At 34.6% G+C, this 21505-nt stretch overlaps 1 protein-coding gene across 5 annotated transcripts in view; it reads right to left on the reverse strand.

Annotated features, from left to right (window-relative positions):
* LOC106877209 (uncharacterized) overlaps positions 1 to 21505 on the reverse strand; it is a 112265-nt gene that overhangs the window by 13671 nt on the left and 77089 nt on the right. For 4 of the 5 annotated variants that reach the window (XM_089353863.1, XM_014926060.3, XM_014926061.3 and 1 more), the window contains 5 exons: positions 18307 to 18485; positions 9994 to 10113; positions 4785 to 5027; positions 3207 to 3429; positions 1199 to 1383 (listed from right to left, as the gene is read on the reverse strand). In XM_089353863.1, coding sequence (XP_089209989.1) covers positions 1199 to 1383; positions 3207 to 3429; positions 4785 to 5027; positions 9994 to 10113; positions 18307 to 18472 — 937 coding nt within the window. In that variant the 5' untranslated portion in view covers positions 18473 to 18485. The remainder of the gene's footprint in view (positions 1 to 1198; positions 1384 to 3206; positions 3430 to 4784; positions 5028 to 9993; positions 10114 to 18306; positions 18486 to 21505) is intronic. The other variant, XM_052968834.2, reaches the window with a different exon arrangement.

Raw genomic sequence — 21505 nt, forward strand, 5'->3', positions numbered from 1 at the left:
TATGACAAAGATAACTATTTACATCTCTCATGCAATGTCAAGACAAGAAGATATAAGCACACACACGACAGGCTTCTTTCAGCTTCTGTCTATCAAATCCACCAACAAGAATTTGGTTGGTCTGGAGCTATAGTAGATGTCACTTGCCTAAGGTGCCATGCAGTGGGACTCAACCCAGGACTATGTGATGAGGAAGCAAACCTTAGCACACAGCCATGCTTGCACCTTGACCATACCTAATATATATTATCGCAACTATTGATAACTAAAATAACGTGTAAATATTGCACCTGCCTTTGTCAAATGCAAGTGAAGTAATTTCTAATTAAAACTGCCACTTGCATTTTTGAAATTTTTTATAATACAAAGGCATTTACTCATTTCTTGGCATCAAATAAACATAAAACTTTTCCAAGAATAATTTTTAAGACATTGATTGAGTGGAAAAAGTACAGAGTTTGGTCTAACATCAACATCACCTGCACCTGAAACATACCCTGCATGACAGGCAATATATGCTGCAATTTATCCCAAACTTCTAGAATATAGAGATAGTGAGATCTATCGCTATTTGAATAAGAACAGCAGTTTCTTTGCAGGAACACATAATTTTGATTGTTAGATACTTGCTTACAGGATAAGATGCAAAGATGGTCATATGAAATTTGTGATGGTCATGATGATGATAATTTTACAATTTCAACATTAATTTAGAAAGTATACACAACCTCAAAAACCATATCTTTGGATATTGTGTTTTATTCATTTGAGTTTCTATAAAAAGTTAGCCAAGTCAATAGGAAACTAGAAAACTAACCAATGGCATAACACTTTGAGATTGTGTCACCAGTACTGTGTTGTGTCCATGGCAAATACATTAAGATCACATCTAAATCAACAGTGTCCTAAATGAGTACCACAGGATGGTATAATTCACAAGTGTTGGCAGTAGTCCAATGGAGTTTACTATTTTGCTGGCTTTCAGTACTGAATTAAATGTGTTGCATAAGAAAAGTTACTTGTGATAGACCAGTACCCTCCCTATAGATAGATGTATCTCATCTGTTTAAGGTTATGAAAACTGAGTATGAATATTCAGAAAAGGTTTAATTTTCAATCTACATTGACTACCTCTAATTTATTTACTATACAAGAAATTACAGTAAAGTATACAAAAAAAAAGGTGTCACAAACTTACCTGGTAAATGCTTGCCTAAGGTACAAAGTGTTGAGTCATTTGCTACATAACAGGATGTAAACAGTAAGGCAGCTTCTTTATTATGGAGAGAAGCAATCTCTTTCTCTAGTAACTCATGCAATGGAGAATTACCAGAGATATTACGAGTACCACCTGCTCCAGCACCATGTTTTTCCAAAGCTTCTCTGAAAGATACAAAATTAGATACAAAATGAAATCATCAGAGCACCTTTGACAGTAGTTAGTAAGTAGTAACATTACATATATGTGCACACACATTTTATCTTTTATTTTTTTCAGTCAATGGAGTGTAGCTATGACAGGCTTTGGTTGAACAAATCAACCCCAGTACTTATTCTACTGTTTTTTTTTGCCAAATCTCTAAGTAACAAGGGGAAAGAAACCAACACTGGTTGTTAATCAAAAGTGATGGTGGTGGGAAACAAACACAAAATCTCACACACGCACACATTTATATTGATGAGCAATATATTCCTGACCATTGCATATAGCTGGTCAGAAAGTTAGCGACTTTTGCACTTGGTAATATTGATGATTTTTTAGACATGCAGGCTGAAAGTATACAACTTCTGGCCAGCATGTCTGAAGAGTCACCAATATTGCCAACAGTAGATGTGAAATTGTTGGTAACTTTCTGACTGGTTATATACAGGGTTTAAGATAAAGTTGTGCTATCAACAAAGTTAATAATGATTGCTGTGTAGTGAAACACATACTGACTTCTACGCTGAGCAACAACTGCAGACGGGTGACTCATTAGGAATGTTGAAATACTAACCAAAAGATTGGAAATTTATATCTCATTTCTCTTTGCTGAGCTGTGTTGTGATGTGTCATAATTCTTGCTAGCTTAATCCAGCTAGCTTTTGATAAATCTCATCAAGAGGTATAGCTCTTATCTGTAAACAGGTGTTTTATTACTCTATATTGCTGGGTTCAACTCCCAATATGTTTATGATATCGAATAACAGCTTGCTGAAGCAGTCATGGGTACAATGAAGTAATTGAATTAGATTAAATATAAAAAAAAATATTTATTGCATTTCATAAACAATTTTTTCATATACCTTAATAAGATAAATTGGTAAGGATTGAGTGGAGAAGCTGATCACATGTTCCAAACTCAACCACAAATAATATATTATGTCTTTGGTCAAAATATAATGATCTACAAAATTCAGTCCACCAAGCAAAGGCACAGGTACATGTCAAGTTTTCATGAAGAAATAGGTAGGGTCAAAAACAGAATCTAGGTGATAAAAAAATAACATAAACCTTAAACCCTGATGAAGGGACTTTTAGGTCCCGAAATACTGGACACATAAAAGACCAACAATAACAGTCCGTTTTGCATTGTTTGGCCTTCTAACTCTTTCAGTGTCACATATCATATACAATGCTTCAAGCAAACCACATTTTATTAGCATAAAAAAAGGTTTCTTCTACATTTCTAGATCAATCTAATCCAGGACGTAAATAAAATGGTATAAATACTATGAAAAACCTATCAGTGGTAGTTAGCTTCTAAGAATCACATACACACATTAATATGTATATGTGTTAAATTCCAGACTTTTTCTTCATGTAGCTGCCTATGGCACTAACTGATAGTGACATGGATAAAGTCATTTGAAAGTTAGGTACCTTGGTCAAAAATAAAGCACAACACCACTAATAGGATAAAGTTTTAACCTAACCTGTTGTACAGTAGATCAACTTTTTATCAAGCCAGCCAGCTGCCACTGCAGTGCACATGCACCCCCACCACAGTTCCACTCACTTAATTCTAAGATAGAATAATTGATATTTTTAAAGCAACTTCAATGTGTGACACTGTTAGTAATTTAATGTTTTTGTTTCGTTTTTGTGTAATGTCAATATATTGATGTAGACTACTAAGCTGTCAAATAATTAAAAAGGAAAAAAAAAAAAGAAAGAAAATTAATTTAACCAACATTTAGAAAGTTAATATTCAACGTATACTGACCGAACTGCTTTCTTTACAACAGGGTGCCAGCTCATTCCAACATAATCATTACTACACCATACTGTGATATCCTTCTTCTGCTTCAGATCATGATGTTCTTCAGCAAATGGAAAATCTTCTCCTTTTCTTAAGACCTTTTTAAAAACTCGATAGGAGTGGTTTTGTTTCTTCTTCTCAATTTGCTGCTCAAAAAACTTCTCATAATCAAAAAATTGAGATTTTCCTGAAAGTAACAAATAAGGATTTCATCATCATCGTTTAACGTTCATTTTCCATGCTGGGATGGGTTGGACGGTTTGACTGAGGTCTGGAGAACCAGCAGCTGCACCAGGCTCCAGTCTGATTTGGAAATGTTTCTACAGCTGGATGCCCTTCCTAACACCAACCACTCCAAGAGTGTAGTGGGTGCGTTTTACATGCCACTGTCACAGGAGCCAGGCTTGGCATCGATCACATTCGGGTAGTGCTTTTTACGTGCCACCAGCATGGGGTCAAGAATATCAATGCCCCACTAACTCCCACATCTTGTACTGACTGCAAGCCTTTTCTTAGTAATAATATTCAAACACTAATCTGCTACTTTTCAAGCTTGTTCAGCCTTTCTCTCTCTTGCTCTCTTACTGCTACTGCAATTGCCTTTCTCCCCAAGTTACAATCTGTAAACAAAACTCATTTAAAGTAACTTCTATTTCTCTTCTTAACACTATTGCTATATCTCCCTTGTCAAATAATTGAAGAAATCTACGATGTAGAGCATCCCCATTGTCCAAATTGTCTATTATAATAGCTAAACAATTGAACATTAACAGGATTAACATCATCCTTATTTATTAGGAAAGCTATGAGACCATCTGCCTCACATCCACAGAAAATAAAAGGGGCAAATACCTTCATTAACACACTGACATAGATACCTCATTGCTTCAGTAAAGAAGCTCTTGCATTGACTTGTTCTATTTGAGAGAAAAGCTGCAATGTACCTGACTGCCAGATCAAATCATTCCACCAGTTCAGCAGTTTTTACCCAACTGCTGATAATCAGTAACACGAATATATATTTTATTAACCCATTAAGAATGAAGTTTAAAATTCAGTAAAGTGAGAGAGCGTTAAAACAACAGAACAATAAACTATCAGTGTATTTCTATCTGTTTCCAGGAGTTGCCCCTCTCTATGTTATATCTACAGAAGTCCCCCTAAGAACTGAAAATGAATTAAACATTTGACAATATTACAATGCTTCAATTGCTTATGAGAGAGATCTCGCTGTAGTACTCTCTTTTGTACTTATCTATGACTAAACAGAGTCATTGACAGTCAAACCTATCAGATATGAACACATTACGAGAGAGAGAGAGAGAGAGAGAGAGAGAGAGAGAGAGAGCTGTGTTAGTCTTTGGTACCTATCTATGAGAAAACAAATTGAATCATTGACAGTTAAACCTCTCAGCTATGGACACATTACAATGTGTTGATGTTATCAATCAAAGAAACAGACACATAGTAATAAGGTATCCAAATGCTTGTAGTTCTAGAATTCCAATACAAAATTTTTTAATGAAAATATGTAATTCTTACCAAGTGATGATCCATCATTTCCATTAGGTTGATCCCTTTCTTGGATTTTCACTCCAGCTACTGTACTAAGACAGAACTTACTCACTGGTTGAAGAGGTGCAGCAGATAACATTGGAGGGCTTAACACAGTCTTGTTAATCAGTCCAGAATTAGAAAGTGCATCCTTCCTAAGGACTGCAGCATTTGAATACTGCAAGGTTCCAGCTTTAGGTGGCTCTGCAATAGCACTTTTCTCAGAAGAAACTGAAAATCAAAAGCAACAATAATGAATGAAAAGAAATTCATTATATCAAACAAATTTACAATAAAATTATGAGAATTTATGTGTATGTGTATATGTGTGGAGGTGATGGTGGTGGTAGTGGAAGTAGTAGTAATTTATACAAGGTTTTCATAGAGGTTACTGCATAGATACCAGTAATTACCAAGGGAAGTAAAAGAGATGCATTTGTGTCCAGTCAGAGACTTGTATGTAAGTGTGAATTTAATGATGTGTATGTGTGCTGTGTATATATTCCTTTAAACAATAGACTCCATGAAGGCGGTGAGCTGGCAGAAACATTACCCTGCTGGGCGAAATGCTTAGCAGTATTTCGTCTGCCGTTACGTTCTGAGTTCAAATTCCGCTGAGGTCGACTTTGCCTTTCATCCTTTCAGGGTCGATAAATTAAGTACCTGTTATGCATTGGGGTTGATGTAATCGACTTAATCCCTTTGTCTGCCCTTGTTTGTCCCCTCTATGTTTAGCCCCTTGTGGGCAATAAAGAAATAGACTCCATGTATTTCCATGCAATGATAAATAGAGCATATTGTATTTTACACACATAAACCATAACAAATACAGGCTTGAATGTGTGTGTGTGTGGTGTGTGCATGTTGGAATAAAAAATCTTTTACTTGAGAAATAGACAAGTGTTGGAGATAGGAAAATAATCTTGCTGTAAAATCCTGCCTTAAATAACCTGTTTAACTCCTGCTAGCAGGAAAAAAATATGGACATTAAATGAATACAAATATATATATATATATATATATATATATATATATATATATATATATATATGTTCACTGTGTTGTTATTAAAGAGCTGCAATGTTGGGTCACTGCTTTCAAAGGTTTTAGTTGATTATATCAACTCCAGTACATATTTCAGACTGGCATTTGTTTTATCAAGTTCTACATAGTGACTGTCTAAGTCCACTTCACCATAAAGTAATGTGACTCTTTTGCTGAACTGCTAGATTACAGAGGACGCAAACACACCAACACCAGATGTCAAACAGTGGTAACACACACACATATGATTGGCTTCTTTCAGTTTCTGTCAACCAAATCCACTCACAAGGCCTTGGTTGGCCTGAAGCTATAGTTGATGACACGTGCCCAAGGTGCCATGCAGTGGGACTGAACCTAGAATATGGTAGGGAAGGTGATAAATTTTATATGGGAAGCTTACCAAAACATAATAGGTCACATCATGGTTAATTAAAGCTTATTAAACAAAGACAAACTGGCTCAAAATGCCATCAAATATTGATGAAACCAAATAATACAACAGTTTAAAACTGTAAAACATCTTTAAAAAGTGACAGAGTTATGTTTCTTCTATAAATTCAACCTTTAGCAACCCAATGAAACACAGTCTATGTGCTTCAGTTAATTTTGAAAATTAAAAAAATTGCAGTAATTTAGTAAAATAAACTTGACATTATTAAGTTAGTGACCAGAAGCTAACATAGGATTCTTGCATAAAATTATAATTTTATGAAATGTTCTAATTTAAACAGGAACACTTGAAAAAGGACAGTTTTGTAATGCATAAAGTTACAATTTTATGAAAGGTCTTAATTTAAACAGAAACACTTGAAAAAAAGAGTTTTGTATTATAGAAGAGGTTGCCCAATGTGGCTTGTTATTGAAAAGGTTAAATATCTTTTTTCTTCTATCCTAATCAATAATTCATGTTTCTTGTACCAAAAACCTGCAACAGGGATTACTGTGTCTAAAGCGGTGGCTCAATACTCTACAGTCTCCAAGCTACTAAGAAAGGAGGCAGTGTATGTTGAAACAGCAGTTTCTTGTTTGGAAGAGTACGTAACTGTATAAAAAAAGTCTGCTTTGGCAAGAGTCAATATAATAAAAGTAAATAAGGAAAGTAGGTTACATTGCGATAAAGAGAGAAAATATTTAACATTTTAGGCAGATTCCTTCCTTCTCTGTATAAATATTAGCTATATTTTATTCTCATGGTAAACAAACACACAACTTCATACTTTTACTACAATAAACAACTTATGCTACAAAAATTCCTCTAAATTTTAAAATCTGCAGATCTAGCACAGAAAGGTAAATACAGAATTATTTAAAGAGAAAAAGAAGTTTTATAAAAATATATTTCTTTTATGTGAAATGATGATGTAAATCAAAATTTAAAGAATAAAGAAGGTGCCAAGCTGGCAGAATCATTAGCATGCTACAAAAAATGCTCAGAGGAATTTTGTCTGTCTTTACATTCCCAGTTCAAATTCTGCCAAAGTTGACTTTGCCTTTCATCCTTTCGGGGTTGATAAAATCAGTACCAGTTGAACACTGGTGTCGATGTAATCAATTTACACCCTCAGCCAAAATTGAAACAAATATTTATAGAGTGAAGATCAACAACCAAGAAATCCATTCTGAATATACATAAATATTAACCATCGCCAAATATAAAATTCATTTGCAGTATATTCTTGCTTAGATATAAATTCAAGATGAAAAAAATATTTAATAGGTGTAGGAGTGGCTGTGTACTAAGAAGCTTGCTTCCCAACCTCATGGTTCCAGGTTCAGTCCTACTGATTAGCACCTTGGGCAAAACCTTGTGAGTGGATTTGGAAGATAGAAACTGAAAGAATATATATATAGGCAGACTGGCACACAGTTACCCCCACCAAAACCAACCTTTCTGATTTTTTTTTTTCACTGGATTCTTATGTTTTCGTATATGGGAGTAAAAAAAAAAAATTAATTTCAAATTTTTTATGAAAAACTCCAAAATTGATTCACCCCACCCCACTGTCTAAAAGTGAAAATGAACGACTGTTTTGTCCGTTTCCACATGCGTAGATTTATAGTGAAACAGCAAAAGGATCACAACATGTGAAGCCCTCACCATGAAACTCGATATGCTAAAAATAACAGCTAAATGTCTGGAGAATTTCAGTGTTTGTGTGTGTGCGTGCACAACGATTTCTACAGCTTATCCGAATGAACATATTCTCTCTTTTAATTCAATATAGCAAAAGAGAGAAAATGCAAGGGAAATTAATTTTAGCGGTAAGAACTAAATCCATTGTTTCATTATCACAGTAATCCTTTCTGTTTGTAAAACAGAATATGAGGAAGATTTGATTACTATTTCTAGTAGATTGAGTGACCACAAATAAGCTCATAATGATTCTGTTTATCACACTTGTACAAGATAAAACAAAAGTCATTAACTTAAAGCTGACATAACAAAGTAATTAATAAAGGAGAATGGTAATTGAATGAATGACCTATTATTCTATTTTCAATGTTACAACATGGATAAGCAGTTGAAGAATGAAATTTCTGTTGTTTTTTAGTTTGAACTTTTGTCAGCTGATGAAGCAAATCTATCATCAAAGTATTCTGGCCATGATAATCCCAGATTTTCAGATAATGTATAGAAGACTGTTTTATCCAATATATTCCTTTCTTTTACTTTTAAGAAAAATAGCATAGTGCAGTTTAAGCAAAATTTGGCTACTATTTTTAGGAGATAGAGCGATCATGTAGTGAATCCCTCATAAATGAACCAGTTACTATCATAAAAATACATTTAACATTACTAAATTTCAAATTTAATGAGTAAGCATGTCTCTTACCTAAATTACCATGTTTATATTAAATGTAACACAGAGTGAAGATGCATGGCTCAGTGGTTTGAGCATTGGGCTCACAATCATGAGGTAGTGAGTTTGATTCCCGGACCGGGCTCTGTGTTGTGTTCTTGAGCAAGACACTTTATTTCACATTGCTCAAGTTCACTCAGCTGTTGGAGTGTGGTGCCAAGCTGTATCAGCTTTTGCCTTTCCCTTGGATAACATCGGTGGCATGGGGAAGGGAGGCTGGAATGCATGGGTGACTGTTGGTCTTCCATAAACAACCTTGTGTGGACTTGTGCCTCAGAGGGGAACTTTCTAGGTGCAATCCCATGTTTGTTCATGACCAAAGGAGATCTTCTTAATAAGGACTCAGGAAAAGTTATATCTCTAATAATTGTCTTATTGTTTTGCATTCATTTTTCTATCTCTATAGATTTAATATGGTTTATTTGCTGGAGTTCTACCTATAGCCTACACAAGCTCTCTGATATGGAATAATTTCTCATATTACTAATCAATCAACCATGAAGTAAGAATGGAATTATATTACTTCATAACATTTTTTACTTAAAATTCTTTAATATCAAGACTAAGCATGCTATTATATATCAAATTTAACTTTCATATTTTATGCTGCCTAAGTTTTGAAAAAATATCTTTATCTTTCACTTGTTTCGGTCATTAGACTGTGGCCATGTTGGGGCACCACATTGAAGAATTTTAGACAAATGAATTAACCCCAGTACATTTTTTTGTAAATGCTGGTACTTATTCTTTCAGTCTCTTTTGCCAAACTGCTAAGTTATGGAGATGTAATCACACGAACACCAGTTTTCAAGCAGTGGTGGGAGAGACACAAAGACACACACACATGGATATATATATGATTGTCTTCTTTCAGTTTCCATCTACCAAATCCACTCACAATGCTTTGGTCAGCCCAAGGCTACAGTAGAAAATAAGGTGCCAAACAGTGGGACTGAACCTGGAACCATGTGGTTGAGAAGCAAACTTCTTACCACACAGCCATGACTGTGTCTATATGTATGTGAAAATTAAGTCCAAATGTGCTTTGGAATAGTAACTGTTCAGATGAGAATTTGAAGGGAGCATTCAAATGCTCTTCATACTAACCATTACAATAGGGATTGATAGAAATTCTACACACAAAAAGTGAGATGTGTTCTCCAGGGAATGGAACAGTAATGTTTTAACTTATTGCATTGCGATGCATTCTTCTAACAGTAGTCATGCATTTTTATATAATTGGGGAAGGGAATCAATATTAAAAGAAAAAAAAAAGAGCAACAAACACAAACCTTTAGATGCTGCAGCTTTTGTATTTTGTTGGAGATTTTCCTTCACGTTTTGGCTGCTTGGTGGATTTTCCTTGGTCCCAAAAGGACATTTTGAAGCAACAAAAGTTTCAGCTTGAGCAGCTACAACATTAATTAAAATATGGAATTTACTTGCTTAATTTATTTAGCTATGTTTATTATAAAATTTACTTGCCATGAAGGTTAGCTAGCAAGTAAGTTGTTATCTTAAGTAATTCAACTATTTCAAACAATGATGATTTGTCTCATCTGTTACTAACTAGGGTGTTTACAGTTAATTGAAGTAACTCACAAAAGTTCATTTGAGAGAGAGAGAGAGAGAGAGAGAGAGAGAGAGAGAGAGAGAGAATGATATCTTTACAGTTTCACACACATACGCATATGTAGTAATGGTTTAGTTAGCGTGGGAAGGGTAGCAACCAAAGATTGGAGGAATGAGGATAGAAGTTATTCGCAATTTGGGAATGCAAGAAAGTAAATTTCAGTAAAAGACAACTAAGCACAAAGGCCCAGTGGTGATAAACTAGGCAATAGATTATAGTCTACCACTCAAGAGCAGGAATGGTTTCCTAACCAGATTTCATTTGATGTATTCTAGCTTCATATAATACATAGTAAAAAATGTACCTCACATTTTACTCCCCTGAATATTGCTGGCAAAACTTAGTGAACAGACCAGTCACTTAGGTTTATTAAAATTTCTTAAAGCTCAATTCTTCCTTTCATTCAAGTCAAATCAGATTTAGTTTCTATGGACATTGAACTGTGACCTTAGTCAAAATACTTGAAAATTTTAGAGTGTCATTCAATCACATTATCATACATTTTATCAAATAAATGAATTTAAGCTTCAGACAGGTCAACATGATGGCCTCTACTTTGAATGCTAGGCTGCTTTTGTCGTAACTTGACAAATAAAGCAAATAAGTTATCAGAATATTGTAAAATTTGTAACTCATTATAGTATTTCAGTTTTCAAATATGACTTCCATATTGTATCCCTGTAATATATGTACTTTTAAAGTAAATACATTTTAATATGTTTCTCAAACTCCCTTTTGATACTATAAAATAATATCTTTTAAAACTGTTTTTCTTCTTATTTTTCTCTAAAATGTTTCAAAATTCAGAGTTCTGATTTATGTGTATGTGTCTGTGTTTCCTTATGTTGCCAACATATGATAATTGTAAACAACCATCACCTTCATTCAAGCAGTGTTGTTCATTTTCAATTTTTCATATAAAGATATCCAGCCATGGGCATATATTATCTTGCTTAGCAATAGAAAGGTCATCTGGCCATAGCAAATCTGCCTCAACAAATTCCAGCTGACCCATGCAAGCATGAAAAAGTGGACATTAAAATGATGACGATTATGCGATGATGACAACAACAATGATGACAATGTATTGCTACATTGTTAGGCTACTAAACATTGAACAAAGAGGTTGATTGTTCATATCCTGTTGCAGCCCAAACACTAAACTAAGGGGCCTAATTTCATAACCTGACTAAATATCATCATCATCATTTAACCCATAATTACATAAATAATTTATGCAAATGCTACATATATATATATATATATATATATATATATATATATATATATATATATATATGCATCAATGGTATGTGGATGTCTAAATTTGTAAAACTAACTCCACTCAGTTATATTAATATTAACAATGACAGTGTTAACACTAACAATGCATTAAGACTTTTTTGTAAAATGCAAAAACTGTGAGGGAGAGTTGAGGGAAGAGGAAAGGCAAAAGAAAACAGTGAGATAAAATGGAGAGTGAGTACAAAAGGAAGGAGAGAGAGAGAGAGTACTAGAAAATGTGTGTGTGTGTGTGAGAGGGAGGAGAGAGAGAGAGAGAGAGAGAGAGAGAGAGAGAGAGAGAGAATGTGAAAAGATTTATGAAAGAGAAATTTGTAAAGCAAAGAGGATGTAAAATTTTTTGAGTTTAAAATGAAATAATTGGCTTTTAAAAAAATAACACAAATAAGCTGCATTGGTTATTGTTATGATTTACAGCAGTGAACTGAATTGTGTTTGAATAGACATCATTATATTTCTTAGCATTCACAACAAATTAGATTTACACAAAGGAAACATTCCAACTGGAGAAATTTATGACATTTCCACCCAGATATAATTTATTCATGAAACATTGGTTAATTAACTGCTAAAAAAATCTCTCAAATTAGGCTTTAACAAAAGGCAAACATCATGACAACTTCATAGTGCTACATCAATGGAAAGCATTATAAATGGAAATTCTTGTTGTGTCAAGTCCCCTATCAAGTGTTGGCACTTCACTGACATGGTGAAGTTGTTAGACTTTTGATATTATGTTTGTGCCACTAAGAAAAGTAAATAAATTTTCTTGAATTATAAGACTAGCTTCTATTTTACAGCACACGTAAGGCCTATTTGGAATACATTTTATTTTAAAATCTATTGCAAGTGTTTAATTGTGTATTTGAATAGCAAAACCGATTCTATATACTGCAGCTGACATAGTTGAGACGAACAGCTATCAACCTATCTGGGAATGTTATTTGAGAGGCAAAGACTGAGAGGTGTTTTGTGCAGGGCAAGGAACCTGTTTTTCTGGAACATGCTACTCTTTAACCAATTTTAAATGGCTTGTGGATGCTGTGATGATTTAAAAAAAATATTAACTTGGCCTTCAGTCTTTCAGTGATGATAAAAAAAGTACGAATCCTTGGGTAGTGGATTGGTGAAACTAAAAATTGTCACTTCTTGCAGTATTTGTTCCAGTTCTTTGCATTCTGAGTTCAAATCTTAGCATACCCATTTTTGTGGTAGACTTAATTCATTACCCAGTTTAACACAACTACCTGGTACCTTGGATGCCTTTAGCAGAATCCACTCTGTTATATGTATTTGGGTTAAGACCTAGATTTTCTCCCACCAGCAATAGAGGCTCTGTCAGAATCATGACACTGCCTTCCCTCCCAACTAAAAGATAAAAAACTCAACAAAACAAGTGAATTATTTTTCAGGTGCAAAATCAATGTCTGGCAGGTGTTGGGCCAATAAAGATTTCATTTATGGCTTCTTCTACAGATAAGTATTCCATTGGATTTATTTTGTTTTTGACAAGGATTATAATGATTAATTTTCACATCATATCTTATTTATTTTAAATTCATTTTTGTTGTGTTTTAATTAGATATTTTTTCTAATCTAAAAACAGAGTATAATTATTTCTGAGGCAGAACTATTGCTTAACTTAATAATACTTTAATAATTAATTTTCACTTCAAGCTAAGATTTTTTTAGTCATGCATCGTTTTCTTTCACCCACCCTCCTCACAAAAAAATCCAAACAAACAAAAAATAAACAAATAATATTGTCATTAAAAATTTTTTTATTATGATGGATAAGGATTGTTGGAAAATTGAGGACTAAATTAAGAACATGTATGCTAATCTTTAGACAAGAACTTCAAGCCCATAACTTGCTGGCTGGATACAAATTACTTGGTTCTATTCTTATCATTTTGAGTGTCTTGTCAGTCTGTGATATGAACTCTAGATAATTATTTTGAAATAATTTATGGTGATTTGCTGATGGCCTGTGCCATAGGGCTTATGGTTAGCTTCATTTGTAATTTTTCTGTTGTCTACAGCCATTATGCAGTAAAATCTTTTTGGAAAAAATATTTGTAAGAATTTTATAGTGATGAATTTATTGTGATACTATACAGCAATTATGCTAGATCCTAGAAAATGAAAAATTGACAATAAAAAGAGGACCTACAACAGAGCTTAAATAGGAATGCATGCTTTTATTGAAGACTCAGTTGGCTTACCGTTGTGTTTAATCTGTTCTGAAAAATTTAAAACAACAACAATATAGAATGACAGTTCCATATTTAAGAGACGAGGAATTATTTACATTATTTACATCTATTAAATATAGAACTGTATTATCTAATAGGTACGGAACTGACATTAGATTTCAATGGAGACATATAGAGAAACTGCATCAAAAACTAGCTCATCTTTCAAACCATCTAACTTTCTTATGTAGATGTAGAGACGCAAAGCTAATACCACCTCGCTTGAATATAATGACACCAGTCAATTCACATAAAGCTAGAAGAGTAGCGGAAAGGGCAGGACATGCTCTCGTCCGTGAGAGGATCCATTACAACAATTGGAAAAAAACATCAATTAAATAACGAAATCAAAGAGAGGTCATCTTCATTACGCAGGAAAATAACCAGAGATGATGATAGAATGAGAATCCAACAAGATCTGGAAAAGTCATACATGAAAGAATTTGAAATGGTGAAGACATGCTAGATTAAGAAGTTTATGAAACTCAAAGGTCAGAGAATGAAGACTAGAGTCCGTCACTCACCTGTGAAAGCAGTAATTAATGTAAGTAGCCGACACCTAGAAAGCTCTGAAGAAGCAGTACTGAACAAAGATCTCAACTTTGCGACAATCATCAAGCGTATTCCATACTTGGACATAATAGCCCTTATTGAAGAGATAGCCATAAAGATACCAAAAGCTCAGGGAGATGAACTAAGGTGGAAAGTGAGACAGGTACTAGAAAAAAGCAAAACCTCCTAAACCAAACATCGCTAAGGAAGAAAAGTTCGCTATCAAAAGACTACAGAGTGACAATTCCATCATAATACTTCCAGCGGACAAAGGAAATGCTACAGTAGTGATGAACAAGTCTGACTATCCTGAAAAGTTGGCAAGTCTTATAAGTGATGGTAGCTACAGCAAAGAAAAGAAAAACCCAACTCTGAAAACAGAGAGGAAGTTGTCACAGATCCTGATCAAGAACAAGGATCACTTCACACCAATGAAGTACAGACAACTGACTCAACACTACAGTAAACTACCACACATGTACGGTCTTCCTAAGATTCACAAGGATGGTATTCCATTAAGACCTTTACTGAGCCGTAGAGGTTCAGCATGTCATCCACTGAGCCACTTCCTTGTGGATATTAATCAGTCCATTAGCAGGAAAGTCAACATCGTACGTGAAGAATTCCACCCACTTCACAGAATTGATCAAGGATACCCCCATTGAATCCAATCAGATGGTGAGTCTAGATGTGATAAGCCTGTTCACCAAAGTCCTAACTGGTGAAGCACTATCGGTGATACAAGAAAAACTAGTGACACACCAATCTAAAAGAATGCACTAGTATACCAATAAGAAACTTGATGGAAATGTTGATCTTCTGTGTAGAAACTACCTTCTTCAGTATGGACACTGATATATATCGACAAGAAGAGGGTTTAGCTACGGGTTCGCCATTATCACCGATAATAGCCAATATATACATGGAATACTTTGAGAATTTGGCTTTAGGATCAACACCACCAAAACCAACCCTATGGCTGCGATATGTTAATGACACCTTCATACTCTGGCCCCTCCAAGATGTCCAAGTGCTGTTAGATCATGTGAACTCAATAAAGTCATCTATACAGTTCACAATGGAAAAGGAAAAAGACAATCAGCTGGACGTATTAATAACATGCACCAAGTATGGATTCAGGACATCCGTATGCCGCAAGCCGACCTTTACTGGATGATATCTCAACTTCAATTCCCACCATCCATACAGTGTAAAGAGAGAGATTGCTCAGTGCCTAAAACATCATGCAAAGAATATAAGTAGCGATCGTGGTACACACCATGAAGAAATGATCAAGCTCAATAACGATCTGCTAAGCAACAACTACCCCAAAAGTATACTATCCACTCCAATTATGAAGAAGAGAGAGGATGAGGCCTATAAACTGTCCACAGTCTGTCTACCCTATGTGAAAGGCCTCTCCAAAAAGATACAAAAGATATGTGGCCCATATGACATCAGGACAGTATTCAAGAGTAATACAACACTTCACAAATATCTTCTTTGAATAAAACCACCAATAGAAGAGAATATGACTAAAGACTGTGTGTACTCCATCCCATGCAGCGGTGGTAGGTTATACAAAGGCGAAACATGCCACTCCCTCAAAATAAGGGTAGACGAACATCGCAGAGCAGTGACATGAGGAGATATTGATAAATCAGGTATAGCTGATCATGTATGGAAAAATGGAGACCGCCTTCCCGTGTGGGATGAAGTTAAAATAATAGACAGAGAACACCACTGGAAAATACGAAAACTAAAAGAAGCAGCACATATGCTAGGACACAACAACTTCCTAAGCAGACCGAGTGCAGATATGAGCAGCATATGGGAACTGGTATTAAGGAAGGATAGGAAAATATTAGATTTGTAAGCCCTAAAATTCACTCCATATGCCATGGGCATATGGCGTAGTGGTTAAGAGTGCAGGCTACTAACCCCAAGATTCCGAGTTTGATTCCAAGCAGTGACCTGAACAATAACAATAATAATAATAACATCGAAAAATACCTTAGGAATGAAAACCCAGGTTCGAAATTTCCCCAAGATACCTGAAGAAGGCTGGAGGGTATATCAGCCGAAATGTGTTAACAACAAACAAGATGAGGACAAATATCTATCGAATGTAAATAATGAATATAGAATGACATTTTAATAAATAAACATTCCTCTTTTCCTGAAAAGTATCTAGCTGGTGAAGAGTTCACAAGAAAGAACTTAGAACTGAAGACGAAAACTGTATAAATTTGAACAAAAGCGAAGAAATTTATTAAGCCTTCAAAATCTACTAGGCTTTATTGCAAAAGAAGGAAATCCTCTGTCAAAGAAAACTTTTTACTGATAGAAAGTATGAGAACAATATATCTTAAAATATATTTTTTTTATTGCAAAAGGTTTTTTTTTGTTAAGGTTTTATTGCAAAAGAAGGAAATCCTATGTCAAAGAAAACTTTTTATTGATAGAAAGTATGAGAACAACATGTTTTAAAATATTCTTGAGCATTTATTTTTCAACTTTGCTGCTCAGTAATATTTAGGTGGTTGGTATTAGGAAATGATGATGATCTTTCTTAGATTATTGATCTTACATCATAGATCTTTGATCTTATTAATTGTATCTCTTAACCCCACCCTCATTGCATGTTATCAACACAATTGTTGCTATGTATGAATAAAAGCAATAAATATGAATGTGACCATGATGTAAGTGCTTCTATCATGGCCCAAACCCATGGGGTGATCTCAACTCAGCACTAAAGTGCTTATTAATTTGAAGTTGCAACTTATTGCTGTAAACCATTCCAATTGCGATATTTTTACAGTTAGAAAATCTGGATTGTTGAAAGGTAAGAGTTTTGGTTATGAATAGAGCCAATAATAGGAACAGGATGATGATGATGATGATGATGATGATGATGGCAGTCTCTTGTAGTCTGAGAAAAATGGTTCATCAATTTCTTGCTAAACAACTTGCACAAATAATTTTCTTATAGTGATAAAATATTTGTGCTGTACATAAGCTCACTCCCTCCATCAAATCAACATTACCTGAACAGATGCATGGCGTACTACATGTCAGGTGTTGAAGTGATTGTAGAGCATCATGAGATAAAGAGTTTTGCTCAAGAACACAATGCACCACTAGGTTCAGGAATTGAAACTATGATAGCAAAATCGTGATTGCAACATCCTGACCTCCAGGCTATGCACTTTCATCAATAATAGGATAAAAATTGGTTAATTGAACACTAATTCCCTGACCTACTCATAGCTTTATTTCACTCAACAAGGATCAACCATTTGAATGACATCCAAAAATCAGAGGAGCTGCCACAAAACAATACATATATCTATCAAGATGTGATGTACAATTATTTATTTAGTTTATTTGCAGCCAACCTATATTGAAAGTTGGCATTGTACATATATCTTAGCCAGTACTTAGTTTATATTATTTTGTTTGCAAAATAATATAAGCAACTTATTAACTCCATATTTTGTATTGGCCCACAGAACTTGACTAATCTCATCTTTGGCACTGCAAGTCAATAAAGTAGCCTGTCTTAGGTAACTTTTGATTAAGCAGAACTATGATCAACAGCATCCCAGTCATAGCTATTTTATTTTTTTCCATTTTCCAATGTTCTTTATTAAGATGGCAGTATGTGTGAGGAAAGCGATTTTACTGGAAATTTGGAAGCCAGTTATTGTTATAAGGGATAATCTTATTGACTGATTATTGTTATCAAAATTAGTAGGTCCAAAGCTCTTTATTGTTTAATGTTATCAACCAGTTATTATTATGCAAAAAGTTTCATCCCAGTGTGTGAGTATGTGCACAATGATTTAGATGTGACTTACCTCCAAGAGTAACACTCTCAAGTTGCTGCTGCAGACTTGAAGAGTAATGAGAAATATTGCTAGCATAAGGGCAATGGTTGATATTGCTTAGCACCTGTGGTGCATGCTGGCGGATGTAACTAACTGAGAACTTGGTCAAAAATGGACACGTCAAAGCAGCTTTCATTTTGTTAGAATGTCTGTTGAAACAAGAGAAAGCAGAAGCAACAAAAGCTTTAAAAAGTGTTTTTGCACATAGAAAATAAGTTATACACCAAAAAAACAATTTAGAAAAGAAATAAAAGCCAAACACAACAAAAGTCAAGAAAAAAAAAGGTTCTTATATATATATATATATACATATTTATATATATATATATATATATATATATATATATATATATATAAATGTATCAGGCATGCATGAGTAGTAAGATTGCTTCTCAACCATATGGTTCCAGGTTTAGTCCCACTGCATAGTACCCTGAGCTCTAGGCCAACTAAAGCATTGTGTGTGTGTGCGTGCGTATGTGTGTGTGTGCGCGTATATATATATATATATATATATATATATATATATATATATATATATATATATATACACATATATATATATATACACATATATACATATATATATGAGCAGAAATGCTTGTTGCATTTCAGAAGTTCATTTAGTAACTACAAGGTTTTAAATTTGATCCCAGCACATGACATTTTTGGCAAGTATAGCCTTGGGGTAGCTATACCTTTTAAGTGGATTTTGGTAGGCAGAAACTGTGCAGAAGCCTAAGATGGTGAGCTGGCAGAAATGTTAGCACGCCGGGTGAAATGCTTAGCAGTATTTTGTCTGCCGTTACGTTCTGAGTTCAAATTCCGCCAAAGTCGACCTTGCCGTTCATCCTTTCAGGGTCAATAAATTAAGTACCAGTTACGCACTGGGGTCGATGTAATCGACTTAATCCCTTTGTCTGTCCTTGTTTGTCCCCTTTATGTTTAGCCCCTTGTGGGCAATAAAGAAATAAGAAACTGTGCAGAAGCCTATTGTATGTATGCATGTGTGTTTATGTCTACACTACTCTAAAAACTGGTGTTAAGTATGTTGTATCCCTATAAGTTTCCTATCTTTGTTATCTGACAAATAAGTAACAGACTGAAATAAGTTCTGGGGATTGATATGATTGACTAAAATTCTTTGACAGTGTCCCAGCATGGCCACTGTCCAATTACTGAAATGAGTAGAAGAAAAAAAAAAGGATATATTACCATTATTAACAGTACAACCCACCTTAAACACAACTATTACATATAATATCAGTTAAAATAAGTTGGCTCTTAAATTTAAAATCTCAAAGGCATATGTTCAAAGCAAACTACACTTTAGTTGTGTTTGATTATCTCTAAGTTCCGACTGAGTAAACCAACTATGAACAAAGGCATTCAAGACAGGACTGTTCCATCTATTTTTTTTAAAGAAATAGTGCACCTTGGTTTACATTATTCAATATGTCCTCTTTTTAAGGCTATAAAGAGAGAGCACATTGGGCAACCCTCAGCACATTTCACTCTATCTGGTTAAAAAAAAAATCTGGCAGGAAGAAACATCAAGCCATAAAATGCTTACTCTACAAGCAAAAAGAAGGTGATTTAGTTGCTGTGCTCTCATATAAAAGCTTCCCCCTATAAGCTTCAACATGAGGACAAATGTATTTTAAATGCTATCATACATAGGATGGTCATAACAGGACTGGGGAAAGTAATTGAATGTTGATGGTCAATGAAAACAACATGTTTTGTAAGTACACATTGTAAAGATTTAATAAACGTAAGCTATATATTGGGAAGTCATGGAAACAGCACTGAGATAAAAAGAAGGAATAAAATCTGCTAGTGCTATGTCAACTAACAAAATTGTATTTCTTTGTACAGGAGAAAAGCAAGTTGAAAGATTTTGTGTTTGTTTTCTAGAGTTTTTTCTATCCTAGGATAGGCTGAAAATTCAACACAATTAACAATTACCTTTTATCTTTCTTTTTATTGTTTACACATTTTGCCTATGTTAAAGTAGGTAAGCTGAAGTTTGTTTTGTAAAAATTTGGACAATTACAGGTTGTTGGAACAAGTTTCAGCGTGCCCTTCCTACCAATCACGAGCCATTCAACTGTGAAGGAGCCACAACACAAACAATAGGGAAGGAGAGGCATATTGGGTCATTTGCCAGATATTTATCAGTTTCTCTCAACTCCAGAACAGGAAGTATGACATTATAGCATCATCCTTCCTGTGAATATAAATATTGTATTTTTCCTGATGACTACTTTTCAAGTTCGTTGTTCTGGATCACAGATTTCAGTCACTAGATTAACCAATATATCCTTGAAAATTCTGACAGTCAATGAAATTCGAAAGTGACGTATAATGGGTCACTTAAGACATAGCACAGAGACTTTTATAAATAGAAGAGAAGAAGAACTAAAGAAGTCTTCCACACCCTATGAATATGTGCCAATATCTGAAAGTGATTTAATAGCATTGTTTCATGTAATTACTGATATTTACACAGAATCAAGGAGGAAGAAGGTGATTGCATCATTATTCCAGGAGGAAAAGAGAAGTAAAAATACACCAAAGAAGCAACAAAAGTCTAAGAGTGGAAAGGAAAGAGGATAACTTGCTCCAAAATGGCAGAAAACAGGTAATGCAGAGTGTGAAAACTATGATAGTGCAGATGATTCAGAGGAAGAAGAGACTGAGTGCTCCATTTGCAAGAGATTCTGGAGCAGATACAAAGGCAGGAAGAATGAAGTTTGGTTGCTGTGTGGTCTTTGTGATGATTATATTTGCCCTTCGTGTATTTCAAGGGAAATAGATGTCAACCAAGTGTTCTTCTACAAGATGTGTACAGCTTAATCTGGACTCCTTGTGCCGAATGGAGGGCTTTATTGTGACTGATTCAAGCTTCAAAGAGACAGTTGTTCTGCAAACATGGTTGTTGTGTTTTTTTTTTTTTCATTAAGATTGAGTTTATTTACCTCTTTACTCTTTTACTTGTTTCAGTCATTTGACAGTGGCCATGCTGGAGCACCGCCTTTAGTCGACCAAATCGACCCCAGAACTTATTCTTTGGAAGCCTAGTACTTATTCTATCGGTCTCTTATGCTGAACTGCTAAGTTACGGGGACGTAAACACACCAGCATCGGTTGTCAATGGATGCTGGGG

The sequence above is a fragment of the Octopus bimaculoides genome, chromosome 6 (assembly GCF_046866305.1).
Source record: "Octopus bimaculoides isolate indiv1 chromosome 6, ASM4686630v1, whole genome shotgun sequence".
NCBI lineage: Eukaryota > Metazoa > Mollusca > Cephalopoda > Octopoda > Octopodidae > Octopus > Octopus bimaculoides.